This window comes from Populus nigra, chromosome 1 (assembly GCF_951802175.1).
Source record: "Populus nigra chromosome 1, ddPopNigr1.1, whole genome shotgun sequence".
Taxonomy (NCBI): Eukaryota; Viridiplantae; Streptophyta; class Magnoliopsida; order Malpighiales; family Salicaceae; genus Populus; species Populus nigra.
Genome location: NC_084852.1, coordinates 17,872 through 37,050, shown reverse-complemented (window position 1 = coordinate 37,050; position 19,179 = coordinate 17,872). Strand labels below are relative to the sequence as shown.

Sequence of the window (19,179 nt, the reverse complement as noted above, 5' to 3'; positions counted from 1 at the left end):
ACCTTAGTATATTTAAAGCAATCAAAAGTGAAGCTAGCATGCATTAATTAATTATTATCATTAAAAGAAAAAAGAAAGAAAGAAAACAAGCCCCCCAATATTGCACTGACTAATTAATTAACAGACAAATAATTAAAACACTCTTTAATTTTCTAAGAAGAAGAGAAGATGCTGCAATATGCTTTGAGACCGGTTAATTAATTTTTCTGTGGAAACTAATTGTCGTCTTCCTCAATATATATAATACTCATGTTATGATGCCGATCGAAAATACTTAATTAACTGATTTAACTGAATTAATTAGTTAAATAACGAAGAAAGTAAAAGGTTACTAGCTCCCACCTAGACAAATATATAATCACTACTACTAAATGAATGTAGTGATGTGTATATGAGGAGGTATTGAGAAAAAAAGAGAACTCATATGTCAACGACCGCATCCCACTAACCATAGAGAATAGGGAGTAATTAAACATACACATAAATGACAAACTAAATGATCAATTCATTAATTTAAGCTCCCCAAAAAAGAACCGATCGGTCAAAGCTTGTCTTGAACATATACGTTCAGTACTGAAGCTAGCTAGCGAAGGAGACGGGAGCCATAATATGGCCTTCCGAGAGACTCAAGATATGTGCTATCTTGCATTGCATGCACACATATAGCCACCATCACATATATATATATATATATATATATATATATATATATATATATATATATATATATATATATATATATATATATATATATATGGAATTAGAATTAATATATTATAATTACGATAATGGAACTTCGTTGTGGGGTACTGGGTAACAAAAAGTGAAAGCCACATTAGAAAGATAAACATATAATTACTTAATTAACAAATCAAACAAGGTCATGTAATGGCAAGAAGGTAGCAGAGAAAGAACTAACTATTAACGTTCATTAACTATATTCTTTAGTGGGATGGAGCGGTTGAGGTGTTAAATTAGTTGGCTAACTAGCTCTTACATTTAAAAATTAATTAGAAGAAGGGCAATCAATTCAGGTAGCTAGCTAGTGCCATGAAGAGACAGAGAAGAGGGAATGATTTTGCCAACCCAAGAAGAAAGAATTGTTGACAATCTGAAGCTGATAGCCCTTAGAAGGATAATGGAGCCTTAGTAAGAGCTTGGCCTGTGAAAGTGCAAAGGGACTCAATGGAACGTTGCTAAACCCTGAACTCTTTAGCATCATTTCCCATGTCTCGAACCTCTGGTGCCTTTCTCTTCTTCCCTCTCCCTCTGCTGCTACGATGTCCATTATCTCTCTCCCAAACCATATCTGCTCAACTGCAAGTCTCTCCTTGCTGTTTGGTGGTAGGGTTGCCTCTAGGGAGTCGAAGAGAGCTGTATAGTGATCCAAGGCCTCCAGGAACCTCTGTAAGAAGAGAAGGTGGTTGTGGTTGGCTTCCCTTTCAGCAACCGTCACCACATTGGGGTTCAAGGCCTTGATTTTATGGAGTAAAAGGAGCAGTTCACGAGAATCATCCATAAGGAACCGGTGAAGACACAACACGCAGTTCACCGCTAGGGCTTCATCTGGGAGAAGAGTAATTGCTGAGGGGAGATAGAGGGCAAGAGAGGCAGGGTCATTGTTGAGAAGAAGAAGAGGATGGAATTGGAACCTGAGGCCCAAGGAGTGGGCAAATTTCAAAAGGCGATCCCCAGTCCTGTGTAGGATGCTCAAATCATGACCAGTCCCTGTGATCCGAAGCATAGGAGGAGGATGAAGAGTGTTGTTAGATCGGTCCGCCAAAGCTTGCATCAATGGAGGCCATTGCACCCCATGCATAATATCAAAATCTATGATGTGAATGGCTTGCTGCCCTACTTGTATGGCTTCCAAGATAGCCTGATTGGCAGTTAGATGGCTGAATCTTATGAATGGGGTGATCTGATTCAAAGACAAATAGCAAGACTGAAGAGTGTCCTGATCCATCGACTCATAGCTGATCACCATCCTCTTGTTATTATTAGTATTAGTAGTAGTACAAGGAGGAGGAGGAGCTATGCTGTTCATATTGAAAACAAGAGGAGCAGTAGTAGTACTCCTAGCGGGATTGGCATGGCGATTAAGGCGGAGAGAGAGGGCTCGAACAAATTGATGAACCAACCTCTCAGTGGAGTCACCATAAGGAGAAGAGTTGTAAGTGGACAAAAGATGGGAGAGAAGGCGTTGAGCGGCGGAGAAGTCAGATTGAGAAATGAGATCTGCGCAACTGACTAGCAACTGACGCGTATGGAATGCTGTTGTTGGTGTCGGTGGATTAATCTCTTCTTCTTGATCTTGTTCCTGATCATGATCATGGGAATTAGGTGAACTCATCAGCAACTGCTGTGAATGTGACGACTGTGACCGTGAGCCAAACACACACACACACGCACGCACACACTAGAACTAGCTAGCTATATTATGTTTCGGTCATGAAATATATAAATGGGTCAGAATTAATGAGATATTAGCGGCAATTGGTTGCTTGGATTAATGGGGATATTCCACAAGGATGATAACTCTCTATATAGCTACCTAGGCTAAGCTGAACAAGTCTTTCTCTCTCTCATCGATGTAAAAATCTATGAAGATAAAATTAAAAACCTAACTAGCTAGGTATGGAGAAATATAAGAAGGGTATGCTAGCCTGCTAGGTGCCAAGGCCACTGCCAGCAGGGGCTTGCATTTCTTAATTTAAGACATATGATCAGCCACATACAGGGAAGAAAGTAATTAATATCTGTTACTAAGCTAAGCTTAGCTAGTCATATATAGTTATCAATACAGTGCTAACTTATATGTTAGAAATTCAACAACACATCAGAATTTATCATGAAGGACCGACTTCGATTTGTGTATGTTGTCACGGACCAGAGCCACCAAATAATTTAGTTTTCAGATATTTGAGCAAAAGAAATCATGTACGAGATTAATTATTTAATTCGAGGGAAGCTAGCTAGCGTGCCTTAATTCCTTGGAAGTTTGACTGAACCAAAAGCTTCTCTCTGCAAGGGAAAAATGTATTCTCCCTTTGGTTCTCATCTTATATATCTCCTAAATCTATTAATGTTATAAAATCTTGTATTTACATCCCTTTTTTATTATATTTATTTATCATTTTCAACTTCATTTGAATTTCTCCAAGTTTATTTAAATCTACATCTTTTTATAATATTTAAGCTTACAAGTATTTATATGTAAATGTGCATATAAATATTAGACACACGTAAATAATTATAAATTCATATGAAATAAAAGTGTTCCTTCTTCACTCCCTAATCTTTATTGTTCTTATATATTCTATTTACTCTTTATTAATTATATTGTTTTATTATTGTATGCTTCTTGATACATAGTTTTACAACACGTTATTAACATGATTTGGTCCTCGCTTTCATCTTAAAGCAAACAATCATAGTTGGTAAGAAGTAAAAGCACAAATTTCTCTTTTTTTTTTTTTGTCTTAAAGTAGATAATCATATTTGATTTGTTGATAAGAAGTAGAAGTAACAATGACAAACCTTGCCAAACTTGAGTTCGTGGCACTTGATATTACAGGTAAGAATTATTTGTCGTGGATACTTGATACCGAATTCACCCGGATGCCATGGGTCTTGGAGACACCATTAAATATGATAATGAAGCATCTAGTCAAAACAAGGTAAAAACCATGATTTTCTTATGTCGTCATCTTCATGAGGAGTTGAAGATAGAGTATATCACAATCAAATATCCCTTTATTCTTTGGAAAAATTTGAAAGATAAATATGACCATCAAAAGATAGTTATTCTCCCAAAAGCTCATTATGATTGGATACATTTATGATTGCAGGATTTTAAATCAGTAAGTAAATATAATTCTGCAATGTGGAGACAATATCACCAATGATAATATGTTAGAAAAAAAAACATTCTCTAATTTTCATGCCTCGAATATGCTTTTACAACAACAATATAGAGAATGGGGTGGTTTAAAAAATATTTTGAACTTATTAATTTCATGTCTCCTTATGGCTGAACAAAATAATAAGCTTTTAATGAAAAATCATGAATCACGACCAAGTGGTTCAGCTCCATTCCCTGAAGTGAATGCTACGAGATATAATAATAATTATGGTCGTGGTCGTAATAGAAGCCAAGGGCGTGGTCATGAGAGAAGACGATTTAATTACCGCAACTATAATGGTCGTAATTCATCAAATTCTCACAAACCTCCGCAGAATGATGAGAAACAAGAAAAGGGGAAGAATATACATAGCGGAGATATCAAGAAGGTAGAAAATATCTGTTATTGATGTGGAATGAAAGGATATTGGTCTCGTACCTGTTGTACGACCAAACATCTTGTTGATTTATATCAGTCCTCATTGAAAGGAAATGAGAAGAATATAGAAATAAATTTTTCTCACCCACATCAAGAAAATATGGATTCACATTATGCTATAAATAAGCCCAATATTAGTGGTGGATATATATGCTTAGCAGATAGTACAACAACACATACTATTTTTAGGCATAAATAATATTTTTCAAATATAAGAATGACGAAAGAAAAAGTGAATACAATATCAAGTTCAGTAGACTTGATTGAAGGCTTTGGAAGAGCTAATATAATGCTTCCTAATGGAACAAGATTTATTATTGATAATGTTTTGTTCTCTACTAAATCAATGGGAAATCTACTAAGTTTCAAAGATATACTACTTAATGGGTACTATATTGAAATTGCCAATGACAATGGTATAGAATATCTTTACATCGTATCAAATGTCTCTATTGGAAAACAAATATTGAAAAAATTACTTGTTTTATCTTCAGGTTTGTACTACACAAGTATTAGTACCATCAAAGTCAATGCAAAATGAACCAGAAGTTCAATGAACCAAATAATTTTATTATTTGGCATGACTTGTTGGGCCATCCTAGATCAATAATGATGCGAATAATTATCGAGAATTTACATGGTCATTTATTGAAGAACCAGAAGATTTTTCAATTCAAGGAATTCCCGTGTGCTACTTGTTTTTAAGGCAAATTGGTTATTAGACCATCACCAATTAAAGTTGGGACTGAATCCCCAAGATTTCTGTAACGTATTCAAGGTGATATTTGTGGGTCCATTCACTCACCATGTGGACCATTTAGATACTTTATAGTTTTAGTAGATGCATCTACAAGATCGTCACATGTGTGTTTATTATCAACTCGCAACCTGGCGTTTGTGAAATTACTTGCTCAAATTATTAGATTACGATCATAATTTTCAGATTATATAATCAAAGACTATTTGTCTTGACAATGCTGGTGAATTCACGTCCCAAGCATTTAATGATTATTGCATATCACTTGGGATAAACATTGAACATCTTGTTGCCTATGTTCATAGTCAGAATGGTCTTGCTGAATCACGTATTAAACGCACTACAAGATTTCATAGTTTTACCGACGGAAATATTCCGTCGGTATGTGATTAAGATTTCATCGGTAATTTATTTACTGACGTCATCACCAACAAAATACATCTGTCGGCTTTCCTTTCATTGGTAATACCATAGTCCGTTGCTATATCGGTCAAAAAATAAAAAAAACATTTGCCGATGGTTTTACATACGGAAATTGCGCGCCAAAAAAAAGTTTCCTGCTTGAAATATACCGATGGATTTATCTCGTCGGTGATAGTGTGACATATCGACGGATTCATACCGTCGGTAAATATGTCGGTGAGTGTTTGGAATACCGACCGAAGATATCCGTTTGTAAATTCATCGGTAATTGTGGCAGGCACTGTAAAATACCAACGGATTAAGTTTGTCGGTAAAGTTGTCGACGAGTCTGTAATACCAACCGAATATATCCGTCTGTAAATTTTTCGGTGACGGTGGCAGCTACCGTCAAATGCCGACGAATATATTTCGTTGGTAAAACCCCATGTGATTATTTTTAAATATGTTTTTAAAAAATTATTTAGAATACATAATATAAAATTATATAAATTAATGGCAATAAAAAACCAATTATGCAAATAAAATTTTTATTAAACATCAAAAACAAAAGAAATAAAATTAAATAATATTCATTACAAACTAAATGTGTTTTAAAAAATGTTAAATTAACTATTAAAGTTAAATAATATTCATTACAAATTAACATAATGGTGGAGCTGGAGGAGGAGGAGGAGGCTGGTTGTTATATGGTAAAAAAAGAGGAGGCGAACATGTATCACCACTCTGTGATGCCATGTTCATGACAAATTCACGAAGCTGGTCATGCTTCGCTTTTTGTTGTGCATACAGTTATGTATGCTCCGCTTTAAGTTGTGTATACCGTTATGCATCCTCCGCTTTTTGTTGTGCATGCTTCGTTTTGAGTTGTGCATGCTCCGCTGATAGGTGGTCGTATTTTTCGGTGAGCTGAATCGTGTGTTGCTGCAAGGCCACAAACTCCTTAGATTGGGTGCTCGATACTGATTGGGAGCTCCCAACGGTTGAAACACTATGGGTCGCCTGCAAGTTCTCATCCGTAGTGTTGGAGAGCCTATAAACCCGATTTTTATTGGGTCCACCAGACGATCCAACCTCCATCCACAAATCCGGATCGAATTCCGGATGGGTCAAAGCATCGTCCCCATATCTCTTCCTCAACTGACTATTATAGCTCTCCTGAAAATAAAAAAAGTAATCATCATATTCAATTCAATAAAAATAATAACTTACAAAATAAAATGGTTGAACAAACATACAACGAAGTGTTGAGCACGGTTGTCAACGAACTGTTGCGCCCCCTTTTGGCGGTCTTGACTCCGCACGTGCGTCTCCACAAACAGCTCCATCGGGCTCGGCTCACGTCCAAGAGACGTAGCCTATAATGAAAAAAGATTAATTAACAACAAATTAATCTAATGATATATTTTATTTAAATTAATCTTACTATCCGTTTCACATGTGCAGCAAACGGAATGGAGTCGCTGGTGTGCGTTGTCACCGAGCCATAAATTGGCTGATTTCGATTGCCAGCACCAGACTGTGAGCGTCGTGTGAACCGCTTAAACGTCACGTACTCAAGATAGTGCAGCCATATATCTTCCGGGATGTATATCGGTTTGAAATCCCTCCAAACCGCCACGTTGTCCTAGCCTTGGAGACCCTTATCTCTCGCAGTTTTTTTTTTGCTTTTTTTTTTTATCATTCGTACCAAAAATCACGCAACCTACTTCCATAATGAGAAATTAGAAGTTGAAAAAAAAATTTCTAAAAAAATCTTGTATTGTTTTCGAAGTTACCTAGTTGCCGCGTGATTTTCCAACACCCTTCTCACAACTTTGTCATGCGCACTGTCCTAGGCGAATTTGTGCTGTGTATAAATAATTAGATAAATAAAAATAATAATTTATTTACAATTATATTAATAAATTATTAGAAATAAGCTGGAAATTAGAAATTAACACCAACCTCAAATATGTTAAATCATGCATCGATTTGAGGTATCCATTCAGGATGTTTGGATACCTGACTCCATTGAAATAATGGAATCTCCATCGATGATTTAAACACCGATGATATTACTCGGGCGGCCTCGATGTTTGTGAACCTGAAAATAAATTAAATTCATGAAATATTGATTAGTTGTTCATAAATTATTTTGTAATTTAAAAGAAAAAACTAAAACCTTAACAAACTTACATTGAAAGGTCATCCTTCCACTATGCCTCGTACTTGCGAGTGAACTGATTCCGCTGTGAAGGCACGCCACTTCTGTGTTGTGAACCCGTGCTGGAAGAGGCAGCATCGGTTGACGGTGCAGGTGGTGTAGGTGCCTAGGCAGCATCGATTGACGGTGCAGGTGGTGTAGGTGCCTCTTCTTGAGAGGCACCTAAGGATACGTCATCCTCGCTGCTAGAAGAACTAGCTGCGACCATACGGGAGCGACTAGCTCTGGTTTTTGTTCTACGCATCTACATAATTGTATACGAATAATTATATAATTAACTTTGAATGTTAAAAAAAAAATCGACAGCATCTCCCCTATACTGGATACTACCCAAATCCACAAACCTGTAAATATTAACAAAAGTCACAACCAATTGACTCCATCTATACTAATATTGTAAATAACATAACATCTATACATATAACATTCATACTAATTACAAGGTAAATTCAACATTAACAACATATTCAATCATTATATAAATACAAACAATAAAAAATATTCAATAAATTCAAAAAAAAATCTAGACTAACAATTAAAATTAATGCAAATAATTAAACACAAATCATGCAATAATGTAGTAAAATTACTAATTATTCCAACATATTCAATTACTTATTCTAAGGTAAATTCAACATTAATAATTACAATTCAACAAATTATTCAATCATTATATAAATACAAACAATAAAAAATATTCAATAAATTCAACAAAAACTCTAGACTAAAAATTAAAATTAATGCAAATAATAAAACACAAATCATGCAATAATGTAGTAAAATTACTAATTATTCCAACATATTCAATTACTTATTCTAAGGTAAATTCAACATTAACAATTACAATTCAACAAATTATTCAATCATTATATAAATAAAAACAATAAAAAATATTCAATAAATTCAACAAAAACTCTAGACTAAAAATTAAAATTAATGCAAATAATTAAACACAAATCATGCAATAATGTAGTAAAATTACTAATTATTCCAACATATTCAATTACTTATTCTAAGGTAAATTCAATATTAACAATTACAATTCAACAAATTATTCAATAATTATGCCAATACAACAATAAAATATATTCAATAAATTAAAAAAAAAACTATAAACTTTAGGAATGAAACATGCTTACCTTAATAATGTTTTGATTTCAAGACTTTATCTACATTATAAAAATACACCAAAACAAAAAACACACACAAAAAAAGAAAAATAGCTAAAATAAAAAAAAACCCTTAAAGTAAATGAAAGAGAGGAAACATATACCTTTTAATCTGATGAAGATTCACAAGAACACTTGCTAGAGATTGTAGGTGAAAGCCTTGAAGAAATCAGAGGAAAAAATTTGAAATTGAAGGTAAAGAATGGAAGAGATGAAAAAATGAACTGAAGGGGCGGTCGTTGGGATTTATAGAGCAGTTTTACAGATGGATTCACCGACGGTAAATAAAAAAATATTATTTTAATTTATTCTGTTGGTGACGTTCGAAAATCCATCGGTAATTTTTGAATTTCGCACCAATATTTTTAATTACCCTCCATATTTTTCGCGTTTCGTCGGTAAGTCCGTCGGAAAACTCACGCGGTCAGAGATGCATTTAATGCACCGTCCTTTGGAATTTGCACAGTCCGTCGGTGATTTTGTCAGTAATATTATCCACCAACAACTTACCGACGGTTTTTATTCTGTCGGTAAATTCATCGGTGATTGTGGCATTTCAAGTGATTATTTTTGAACTCTCTGTGAAATGCCGACGGACCTTATTCCTTTGGCATGGACGTTGGTAATTATGGCATTTCAAGTAATTATTTTCGAACTCTCTGTGAAATACCGACGGACCTTATTTCGTCGGTATGGACGTCGGTAAGTGTACAAAAAAGATTATATTTGTATTGCCTATTTACCTTCCTGCAAACACTTAAATGATAAATTGTCCATCGCACAAAACCATAACAACAGTGCTTAAACAATACATATTTCGTGTTACAAAATATATCATCCATAATCTATATTATATGAAAAAAGGGTTTTACAGAGGGCTTCATTCTGATAGTTAGTCAGAATTTTCTTTTTCTTCGTCATCAATTGAATAGTCATCACCTTCATCGCAATCTTCAATATGGTCATCATCTTCATCGACATTTGCTTGTCCGCTAGAGCTCAAAACAACATTAAACTCCTCTGCGTCAACATCAACAAGACTAATCTGAAACTTTTTCAGATTAACTTTTTTTGACGGCTTCACCGACGGATATTTCCGTCTGTGACTCCGTTGGCTAATCTGTCGGCAAAAAGAGCACGTCACCATACAGTGTTGCCATTTTGAATCCGTCAGTTATTCCATCGGCAGTTTCATCGGTGAGACCACTACTCATGAGAACAAAACTTTATGTCTCTACATGAGGGTATGCTGTTTTACATGCAATAGCACTTATACACATTAGGTCAACAACGTATCACAAATTCTCCCCATTACAATTGGTTTTTGGTCATGAGTCAAACATTTTTTATCTAAGAATATTTGGTTGTGCGGTATATTTTTCAATTTATTTGCCACAACATACAAAGATGGGTCCTCAAAAGAGGCTGGGAATATATATTGGGTTTGAGTTCCCATCAATAATTAAATATCATGAACCCTTAATAGGTGATTCATTTACAACACCATTTGCTGATTGTCATTTTGATGAGACTATATTTCTAGCATTAAGGGGATAAATTACACAGCTGGATAAAGATATTACATGGAATGCATTGTCATTATTGAATTTCGATCCTCGTATAATACAATGTGAACAAAAAGTTCAAAAGATACTTCATTTGCAAGACATTGCAAATCAACTACTGAATGCCTTCATTGACTCAACTAACCCGAATTGAAGTCCTAGTAGGACAATCCACTAAAATTATAGCAAATGAGTCTATGGCATGCCAGAAGCGTGGTAGATCAACTAGTTCAAAAGAAAAAATCCTCGAAAAAGAAAAGGAGCAAATAATCAAATTGGCATTATTGAGAAAGAAAATGAGAAGATAAATATAATTGATCATAAAACCCTAAAAGAAGTTCAAGTACCTGAAAACAAGAAAAATGAGAAGATCTCAATAAATTATATCTCTACAAAGAAAAGATGGAATCAAAATGAAATAATTATTGACATTATTTTTTCATATAATATATCGCTTGATATCATTAATGAAAATGAGGATCTTGAGTTTAAATCTGTCGAAGAATGTCAACGCATGAATGATTGGCTAAAATAAAAAGAAATAATTTAAACAGAATTAAATTCACTTGTAAAATATGAAGTTTTTTTTGGACTTGTAGTCCAAACACACGAAGGTGTAAAGCTAATTGGATATAAATAGATATTTATGCGAAAATAAAATGAAAATAATAAAATCGTAAATCACGACTTGTGGCACACATCTTTGTTTCGTAGGTCCAGGAAGATTCACATTCAACTTCTTGAATAGCTGATTCGTGATTAAATGCTTCCTTCCTTGCATCTGCTAGCTATTGCCTCGAACTTGTAACATCATCAACTTCTGCCATTTTCTCAGCTTCCTACTCCATTTATCTTAGTTGTGTTAAAGCAGAGCAAGTGATTCTTCACACATATATGGCGCCCCCACTAGCTAGCGGGGAATGAACATGCCATATTCCAAACCAACATTTACGAAAGACCAGAGCACATTCTGCACGTTGTTCCAAATATTAAATTCTCTTATTTGTCAAGCAAGACATACAAACAAATAGCTTTTTGCGAGAGATTTAAAGAAAAAAGTCAGCATGAATTTGATTGCAGCACAACAAACAACATATGGTCATATTCCATGAATAATATCACGAACAAAATCTGTGAGGCCACTCTTCTCAGTAGGATATTCACCTGATCTAATGAAAATACAAACTTAAAATTAGAAAACGATCCCTTTTCGATATACTGGGAGACCTTTCAATTTCTAGCCAGCAACTTCAAACTATATACAGTTGCAAAATCAACAAATTTCATCAGCTTGATTGCAAAGACGTCATCAAAATCAGATTTGCTTAGATTAAGAGTGTAGAGGCTTCAGATTTCTCATATCCATTTTCTCCAACTGGCTGATCTTTTGTCACCAGCCAGGAGCCTAGGAAGGCTCAGCAAACTATTAACCCTTGTGATACCTTCTAGGGCCGACCACTCCTCATCCTCTGCAGTTGAAATGCACTCTGCCAGACTCCTCTTGGACTGGCCCAGGCACTTCACAGAAGGATTTTCAACCAGCAACTCAGAGACAGGTACAATCTCATCAGAGTTTTGTGTGGTACTCGAATGTGTAAAAACAAGACCACAAGAATCATCTTGTGTTTCTAACTGCCCAACGTTCTCATTGGTCACAAAATGCTCCCCAGGCTCCTTAGGAATCTTTTTCTTATCCTGCTCTTCTACCTCTCCATTTGCTGCACAAAGATGTTCAAGAAAGAGGCATACAACTGCACAATCATCATTCTTGGATGTTGGATATTTAAGTCTCCATGCTCGGACAGCACAGTCTACAAGAGCTCTAGCTGCTGTTGCACGGCCAGGGGCTGAAGCCACAATATCAACTGCTTCCTTATTTGAGAGGACATCCCAAACCTATGTTATTAACATATCAATAGTAATGTCAGTATTGGAAAAGTAGGGATGGAGTTCATCCATATGATGGTAGGTCAGTCTCTGTCCAATGCACTTAATAAAAGTGCAAACCCATCAGCATTCTAATTATCCAGTAACAATAAAGCTTCATATTAGTAGGACAGCAAAGTGGTAATGCAAAAACTATCAAGATCATGGCAAAAACATGGAAACATAGCATGCTTCTTAGACATTAAATTGCCAAATGGCCTGGAATAAGAAAAAGAATCTCTCACGTAGATTAAAATGAAAGAAGGGAATAATACCCCATCTGAAGCAAGAATAATGAATTCATCCCTCTCAGTGAGGCAGCGATAATAAACATCTGGAACGGAAATTAAACCAAAATCCTTCAAGCAGAAGTCCCCAAAAGCTCTAGCCATTGCCAGACCAGGTGAGTCATTGTTAGGCAACCATACACGTGGAACCTCTGGCTCATCCTGTAACGCAAAGACCCTTCCTTTACATTGCAGGATCCTGGCAGCTTCCCCTAATCCAAATAGACAAGATTGCTAAGCTCTACCAATATATATGCGAAGCAGTTTCCTGATATATGATATTGCAGAGAGACTCTTTATTTTTATTTTCTGTTTCCTTAAAACTGAATCTGAGGCAAAATATGAATGCATGTGCACTCGTGCGCGCGCACGCTCTTTATTTTTATTTTCTGTTTCCTTAAAACTGAATCAGAGGCAAAATATGAATGCATGTGCACTCGTGTGTGTGTGTGTGTGTGAGAGAGAGAGAGAGAGAGAGAGAGAGAGAGAGAGACTTGGTAAATCAGGTTTCAAGTCAACTGTCAGTTGAACAGCAAGCAAGGAGTCATCTTTGTCTCTGGTTGCCAAAACTGCCCTGGAGTCACCAACATTTCCAATAACAAGATCCTGGCCCTGAAAAGCCATATTTTCACATTACAGTGTTGTTAGATCCAGGTTTAATTTACCATATCAAAAAAGTCATTTTGGGAAATCTAAACAAGAAACAAGACAAGTCATGTTTCTCAAGTTGACAATATAAATCAAAACAGATATTACGAACAGAGACACTCTGAAGTGCAAGAAATCCTCAAGAAAAATCAAATCAAATTAAAGGATAAGTCCATTCCAATTGAAGAGGAATTATTCAATGTACCCAGAGTTGTACTCCCTTCTCCACATGATGGTGGAACCCGTGGATAATCTCATGGTGGGTTCCATTTTAGGCAAGAGGTACAGCAAGAAAATCCTTCTCATGTGCTAGTGGCAGAGAGCCTTAAAGATGCCTAACACCACTCTGTCACACAAAATAATCATGATATTCCTCTCCATTTAAACATACCATGTCACTGCAAGCTCAATTCTCTGCCAGAGAACCTCACAATCTTTTCGCTTCCAGAATTCCTAAAACGAATTAACAACAAATCTGCTATAATTGGTTTTTGTCCCCAGTATTTGCCACCAAAATCACAAAAGCCCATGCCATGAACTTCTTGCAAAAGCAAAATTTAGAAAAGATGCCCCCGGTCACAGTATTGTTAAGGCAAACATCAGGAAAACATTGCCATGTGTACTGTATATTTATTTAGATTTCCATAACATGGTTTAATGATCTAACATAAAGGTTCACAAAACTCTGCAATATCTACATAAGTAGAAAGACCAAACTTCAGATATGATTGTTATTGAAACAATGACTTGGCTTCTACCACGAAATGGTTTGTATTAATGAATATGTGGAAATTCATGCTATCATAATGTGAGATTTAGAAGGTCAATGGAGCAGAACTGATGGCACCTTCGATAGCAACTAGTTTTACTACTGATACTCTGGTAGCATGTGATATTGTACAATGATTCTGCAAGTATAGCTTAAGCTAAAGAGCAAGATCTCTCTTCAAAGTTCACCTTACTGGGGGAAACTAAGGACTGTCTAGGCAGCTTTGATGCATGCTAAGCTAATGGGAAACAAAAGGTAGCTGCATTCTATGCATTGTTGAAAAAGGCACGGTTCTTTTTGGGTTTAGATGCTTTGGGTCTTTTTACACTCTTATGCTTAGTGGTTTCATAATCAAATTTTGCTTAAAATTATTCAGGTTGCTTTCATTGTCAATTCACTTTTTATGCTTCAAAATTTCAGACTTCCTGCAGAATTATGCTACCAAAAATGAGGATTTCCAACACCTACACGAATTGTAAACTGTTCTGCACATTACAAATAACAAAGCTGTAAACCTATACTTCAATTCAACTACAGTGAAGAAACTCTAAATATCTTGCATGAATAATTAATGCTTGGGAATTTGAAACATAGCCATGCATAAACAAATCGAATTGCATGTGATACTTGTATCAGAAGTGAATAATAAATAGTTATTTGATGTATCTGTGATTTAATTAATTCAATATTAATGATTTTTATATCATCATAGCTCAAAAGAGATAATAAAAGGCTTAATTCTTCCTGTTGAAATCTAAATCACTAGGAAATGATCTACACAAAGATAGCACAAGTCAAACATATTGATTGTTAACAACTTAACAAAACAAGTATGCTTCTAAGAACTTCTAATTGGTATTGCATACAACATTTGGAGAAAACTTGATTAGTGACTTCGATCGAAATCCAGCAAGTGTTTGAACTAGACTTTCATCCTCAAGCTTGAGATTAAATTTGATAGAGAATTTGGGTCTGAATATTAGAAAATCATAAAAGAAAAGAAAAGAAAAGAAAAGAAAATAGATAGAGAATGAAGCAGGAACAAGTACCTGCTTGATCAAAGTAACAGCAGTGGTCCCACTGCAAAAACAATCGATTGTTGGATGCAACTTCAACTCCTTATCCATTAATTTAAAAGCCTTCAATAAAGACTTTTTAAGTGGAAGATACATATCTGGGAGTTGTTTTTCAGTTTCATCGACCTCCAAAGAATTAAAAGATTCATCATCCACGGCTTCATCAGAATTTGTGGTTGCTGCTGCTGCTGCAGGGGGAGCATTTGGAAGGCAGCTGTGTTGAGCAGAATTCCAGCGGGTAGAAAGTATGAGTGGAAGGGAATCACGAACTTTCTTGGCGACCAAATGACCATAAGGACCATGACCATCAAATACCCCACAAAAAAGGGTATCATTTGTGGTTGAGCTGAAATTCTACAGCAGAGAGAAACATTCCAATTTCCAACCCAGTCAGAGTAAGTCAACATTATATCAAACCTACAACCAGGTCAGAAATCAAAAATAAATTCTCTGTCAATTTTTTTTTTCAAACAGAGTAATGTAAATGAGACTGTTTGAATTACAATTAGAAATTGCATTTTTTATGCAAATTACTGAGAAGAGAAACGGGTAATTTAATTGTGGGAAAAAAAAAGAGGGTAATAATATTATTACTGACTACTAGGTACCTCCCAAAAGAGCATGGCGTCTTGATTGGTGCCTTTCTTGCCCTGCTGAGTATATAAGCAACCCAGTTTGGTGGCTCCATTGGTGGTGAGCCTGCCAGGAATATGAAGGAGCACACTTGGATCAACATTAGCATTAGTAGCTGATGATGATGATCTCATCTTCCAAATATGAGAAGTTGAAGTGATTGATGACGATGATAAGGATAGTGGGTCATCGTCAGTATCCTTCTTCTTCTTCTTCCCCATGATGGAAAAGCAAGATCCCATTACTAGTAGTAGTTAATTAGTTAGTTATGGCTGTCAATTACGAAAAAAAAACATTATATACTTAAGATTAATATCGGCTAATGGCATGAGTGGGTCAATTTTGAAAAGAAAAAAAAAAGGAAAGAAAGAGTCGTACCTAGCTAGTAAGCTAGCTAGCTAGCTACTGGAGAGGAGAGAAGGACAAGAAGAAGGAAAAGAAAAGAAGAGATAAAGGATAAAATTAAGGAAGACAAATATTAATACCATCTATGCGGTAGCTGTAAGTGGAAGAAGAGATCAATATTTGTACAGGCGATTGGCTTGGATTGGACTGGAAAGGGAGGGAGCACTGATCATATCATCATCGATCCAGATATACAAGAAGACGATTGATTTGATCAGATTCAAAATGAAAATAACGGCATTGAACGACCAGAGAGAGCCAGCCAGCGGCCAGGGAGAAACCAAGAAACCAATATGTTAGGTAAGGTATATCATCACCATCATCGACTATTTCCACCCTATACATACATACATACACACACATACGACCACCAATAACTACATTTTACAAACACAGTATGCATGTACGTACATAACCTCCCTCAAAATATTATTAATATTTTACATTTTATCATTTTACAAAGGTGTGATTTGGGATAAAATTATTTTTTTCAAGAGAATCCATTAGATATCACACGATTACTTACGGATAGATTGATCCATATATATATATATATATATATATATATATATATATATATATATATATATATTATACTTAAATAACTTTGTTTCATTTAAAAGCTAACCTGAGACTAAAATTGAGTTGAGTTTAAAAAAAAACCAGCTAAGAATTTAGCTTAGAAAAACCTGGTCGACCTGGAGGGTTGACCCAGAACTCGTAAGACCGGGGTATATATATATATATATATATATATATATATATATATATATAAAAGTAAAATGTCACCGTTTCATTGAAGAGTCAAAGATAGAAAACCTAATCTGTCTGTTTAAACCAACGAAGTAGCTGCAGAACCTACTCTTAACATTCAATCTCTTCCATACTCTTTATGCTACAATTCTTTTCTAAACCGTTCTTCTCTCTTAGCTCCTTTTTCTTTTCTGATTGCTTAAGCTAACCTGTAACCAGACACTTGAAGAGCCCTATTTTTGCACCTAAACTATTTATATTATGTTTTCTATTGGTTGATTCATCCATGTTGGTTATTTCTTTTCTAAACCATTATTCTCTCTCAAATCCCTATTCTTTACTGATTGCTTAAGTGAACTAGTAACCAAATACTTGGAGAACCTTTTTTTGCTGGCAGAAACATTCAAGTAAACTATATATTTTTTCTGTTTTTATTGCTTGATTCATCCAAGTAAAACAACATGTTGGTTATTAAATTACCAAGGTTGGTAATTTTTGCATATTATTTAATTAAGTATTTTCATCTAGGATTTTATGATTCCTGAATTAGTTCTTTATTTGTATTTCCCTAGTTTTGGGCAAACTAGTCTTTTGTGGTTTTAAAATATTCTAGAGCATGATGGTAACAAACTTAGAAACAAAATTATCTTTATCTGTAATGAAGTCAAGGGGTGTTGTTTCCATGATGGCATGGAAGACTTTCCTATGTATATATCATGAATGAGAAAATTTCAAACTGTAATATGTAATGCTTTGACTGCACTATTCTCTTAGTATTAGTGTAGGATAGAAATTAATTTGATTAAAAGGAGAAAGACATACATATAAAATCTATCATCCAATGACCACCTTGACATTTTTAGAGAAGGCATTTTGTTGCAGTTGTTTAAAGAATCATGGACGTTTCCTTTCATAATCCCCATATGGCCTCATACCTTTCTGACCACTCCCTAGATATTAAGGATATCTTGGTATGCAGTGACAAAGCCATTTGCTCAAATGCACTAACATTTTCTAATAAACATGTTGCGAAAAGTTTAGGGTTTAGGGTTAAGGGTTAAAGGTTAAAGGGTTGGGGTTCAACGGTTAGGATTTAGGGTTTAGGGTTTCGGGTTTCGGGTTTAGATATTAGGGTTTTAGGGTTTAAGGTTTAGGGTTTTATGGTTTAAGGTTTTAGGGTTTAAGGTTTTGGGGTTTTGGGTTTAGCGTTTTGGGTTTTGGGTTTTAGGGTTTAGGATTTTAGGGTTGAGGGTTCAGGGTTCAGGGTTCAGCGTTTAGCGTTTAGGTTTTAGGATTGAGGGTTCAAGGTTAAGGGTTTATGTTTTAGGGTTCGGGGTTTGGGTTTTGGGTTTAGGGTTTTAGGGTTTAGGCCCCTTGTAATTATATACTGAACAATTTCATCGTTAAATATGTCCTACATTATTCCAAAAAAAATTTTTAGGGTTTAGGGTTTTGGATTTAGGGTTTTGGGGTTTTGGGTTTGTGTTTTAGGGTTTAGGATTTAGGGTTCAGGGTTTAGAAATTTAGGTTTTATGGTTTAGGTTTTAGGGTTGAGGGTTGGGGGTTCAGGGTTGGGGGTTTATGGTTTGAGGGTTTTGGGTTTTGGGTTTGGGGTTTGGGGGTTTGGGGTTTTGGATTTAGGGTTTAGTATTTTGGATTTTGGGTTTTAGGGTTTAGGGTTTCGGGTTTCGGGTTTTGGGTTTTGGATTTAGGGTTTTGGGTTTTGGGTTTGTGTTTTGGGGTTTAGGATTTAGGGTTTAGGGTTGAGGAATTTAGGGTTGAGGGTTTAAGTTTTAGGGTTGGGGGTTTAGGGTTGAGGGTTTATGGTTCAGGGTTGAGGGTTTATGATTCAGGGTTTGGGGTTTGGGGTTTAGAGTTTAGGGAAAAATATGAAGAAACATGGCTGCGTTCTTAGCTTGCCGGCCTGAGATTTACTCTGATAGCCTTTGTTTCCATCTCTTCAACCTTGCCACACGTTCCCATCAACCATCTTCACCTTTCCACCGATCCGTTTTCTTCCCAAAAGCTCTTTACACCCATCACCTCCTTCCCTCACATCCACTCACTTTTCTTTTTTTCCAGCTGCCCTTCACTAAACCTACATTCTTTGCCTCTTGATCCTGTCTAACCATTACTACATACCACATAAACACCACCATGTTGCTTGCCAAGAACAAACCAATCCCCAGGACTGCTGACTCAAAATCATGGGCTGATAGAGT

The 19,179-nt window shown here is 35.5% G+C and overlaps 2 protein-coding genes across 5 annotated transcripts; both read right to left on the bottom strand.

Annotated features, from left to right (window-relative positions):
• Positions 1–921: 921 nt before the first annotated feature.
• On the bottom strand, positions 922–2,353 carry LOC133669377 (scarecrow-like protein 18). The gene has a single exon (XM_062089483.1). It carries the CDS (start codon positions 2,351–2,353, stop codon positions 1,043–1,045), a length of 1,311 nt encoding a protein of 436 aa, XP_061945467.1. The 3' UTR covers positions 922–1,042.
• A 9,152-nt stretch (positions 2,354–11,505) lies between these two features.
• Positions 11,506–16,549, bottom strand: LOC133670706 (probable protein phosphatase 2C 66). Of its 4 annotated transcripts, none has more exons than XM_062091284.1 (6): positions 16,178–16,549; positions 15,775–16,071; positions 15,140–15,520; positions 13,168–13,285; positions 12,662–12,885; positions 11,506–12,356 (listed from the first exon to the last, which is right to left on the bottom strand). In XM_062091284.1, exons 2-6 carry the CDS (start codon positions 16,039–16,041, stop codon positions 11,817–11,819), a joined length of 1,530 nt encoding a protein of 509 aa, XP_061947268.1. In that variant the 5' UTR covers positions 16,042–16,071; positions 16,178–16,549; the 3' UTR covers positions 11,506–11,816. The 4 variants fall into 4 exon arrangements, with proteins under 4 accessions (XP_061947268.1, XP_061947274.1, XP_061947282.1 ...); XM_062091290.1 differs by having other exon boundaries at positions 16,285–16,548; XM_062091298.1 differs by having other exon boundaries at positions 15,775–16,043; positions 16,285–16,548.
• Between the last annotated feature and the right edge of the window lie 2,630 nt (positions 16,550–19,179).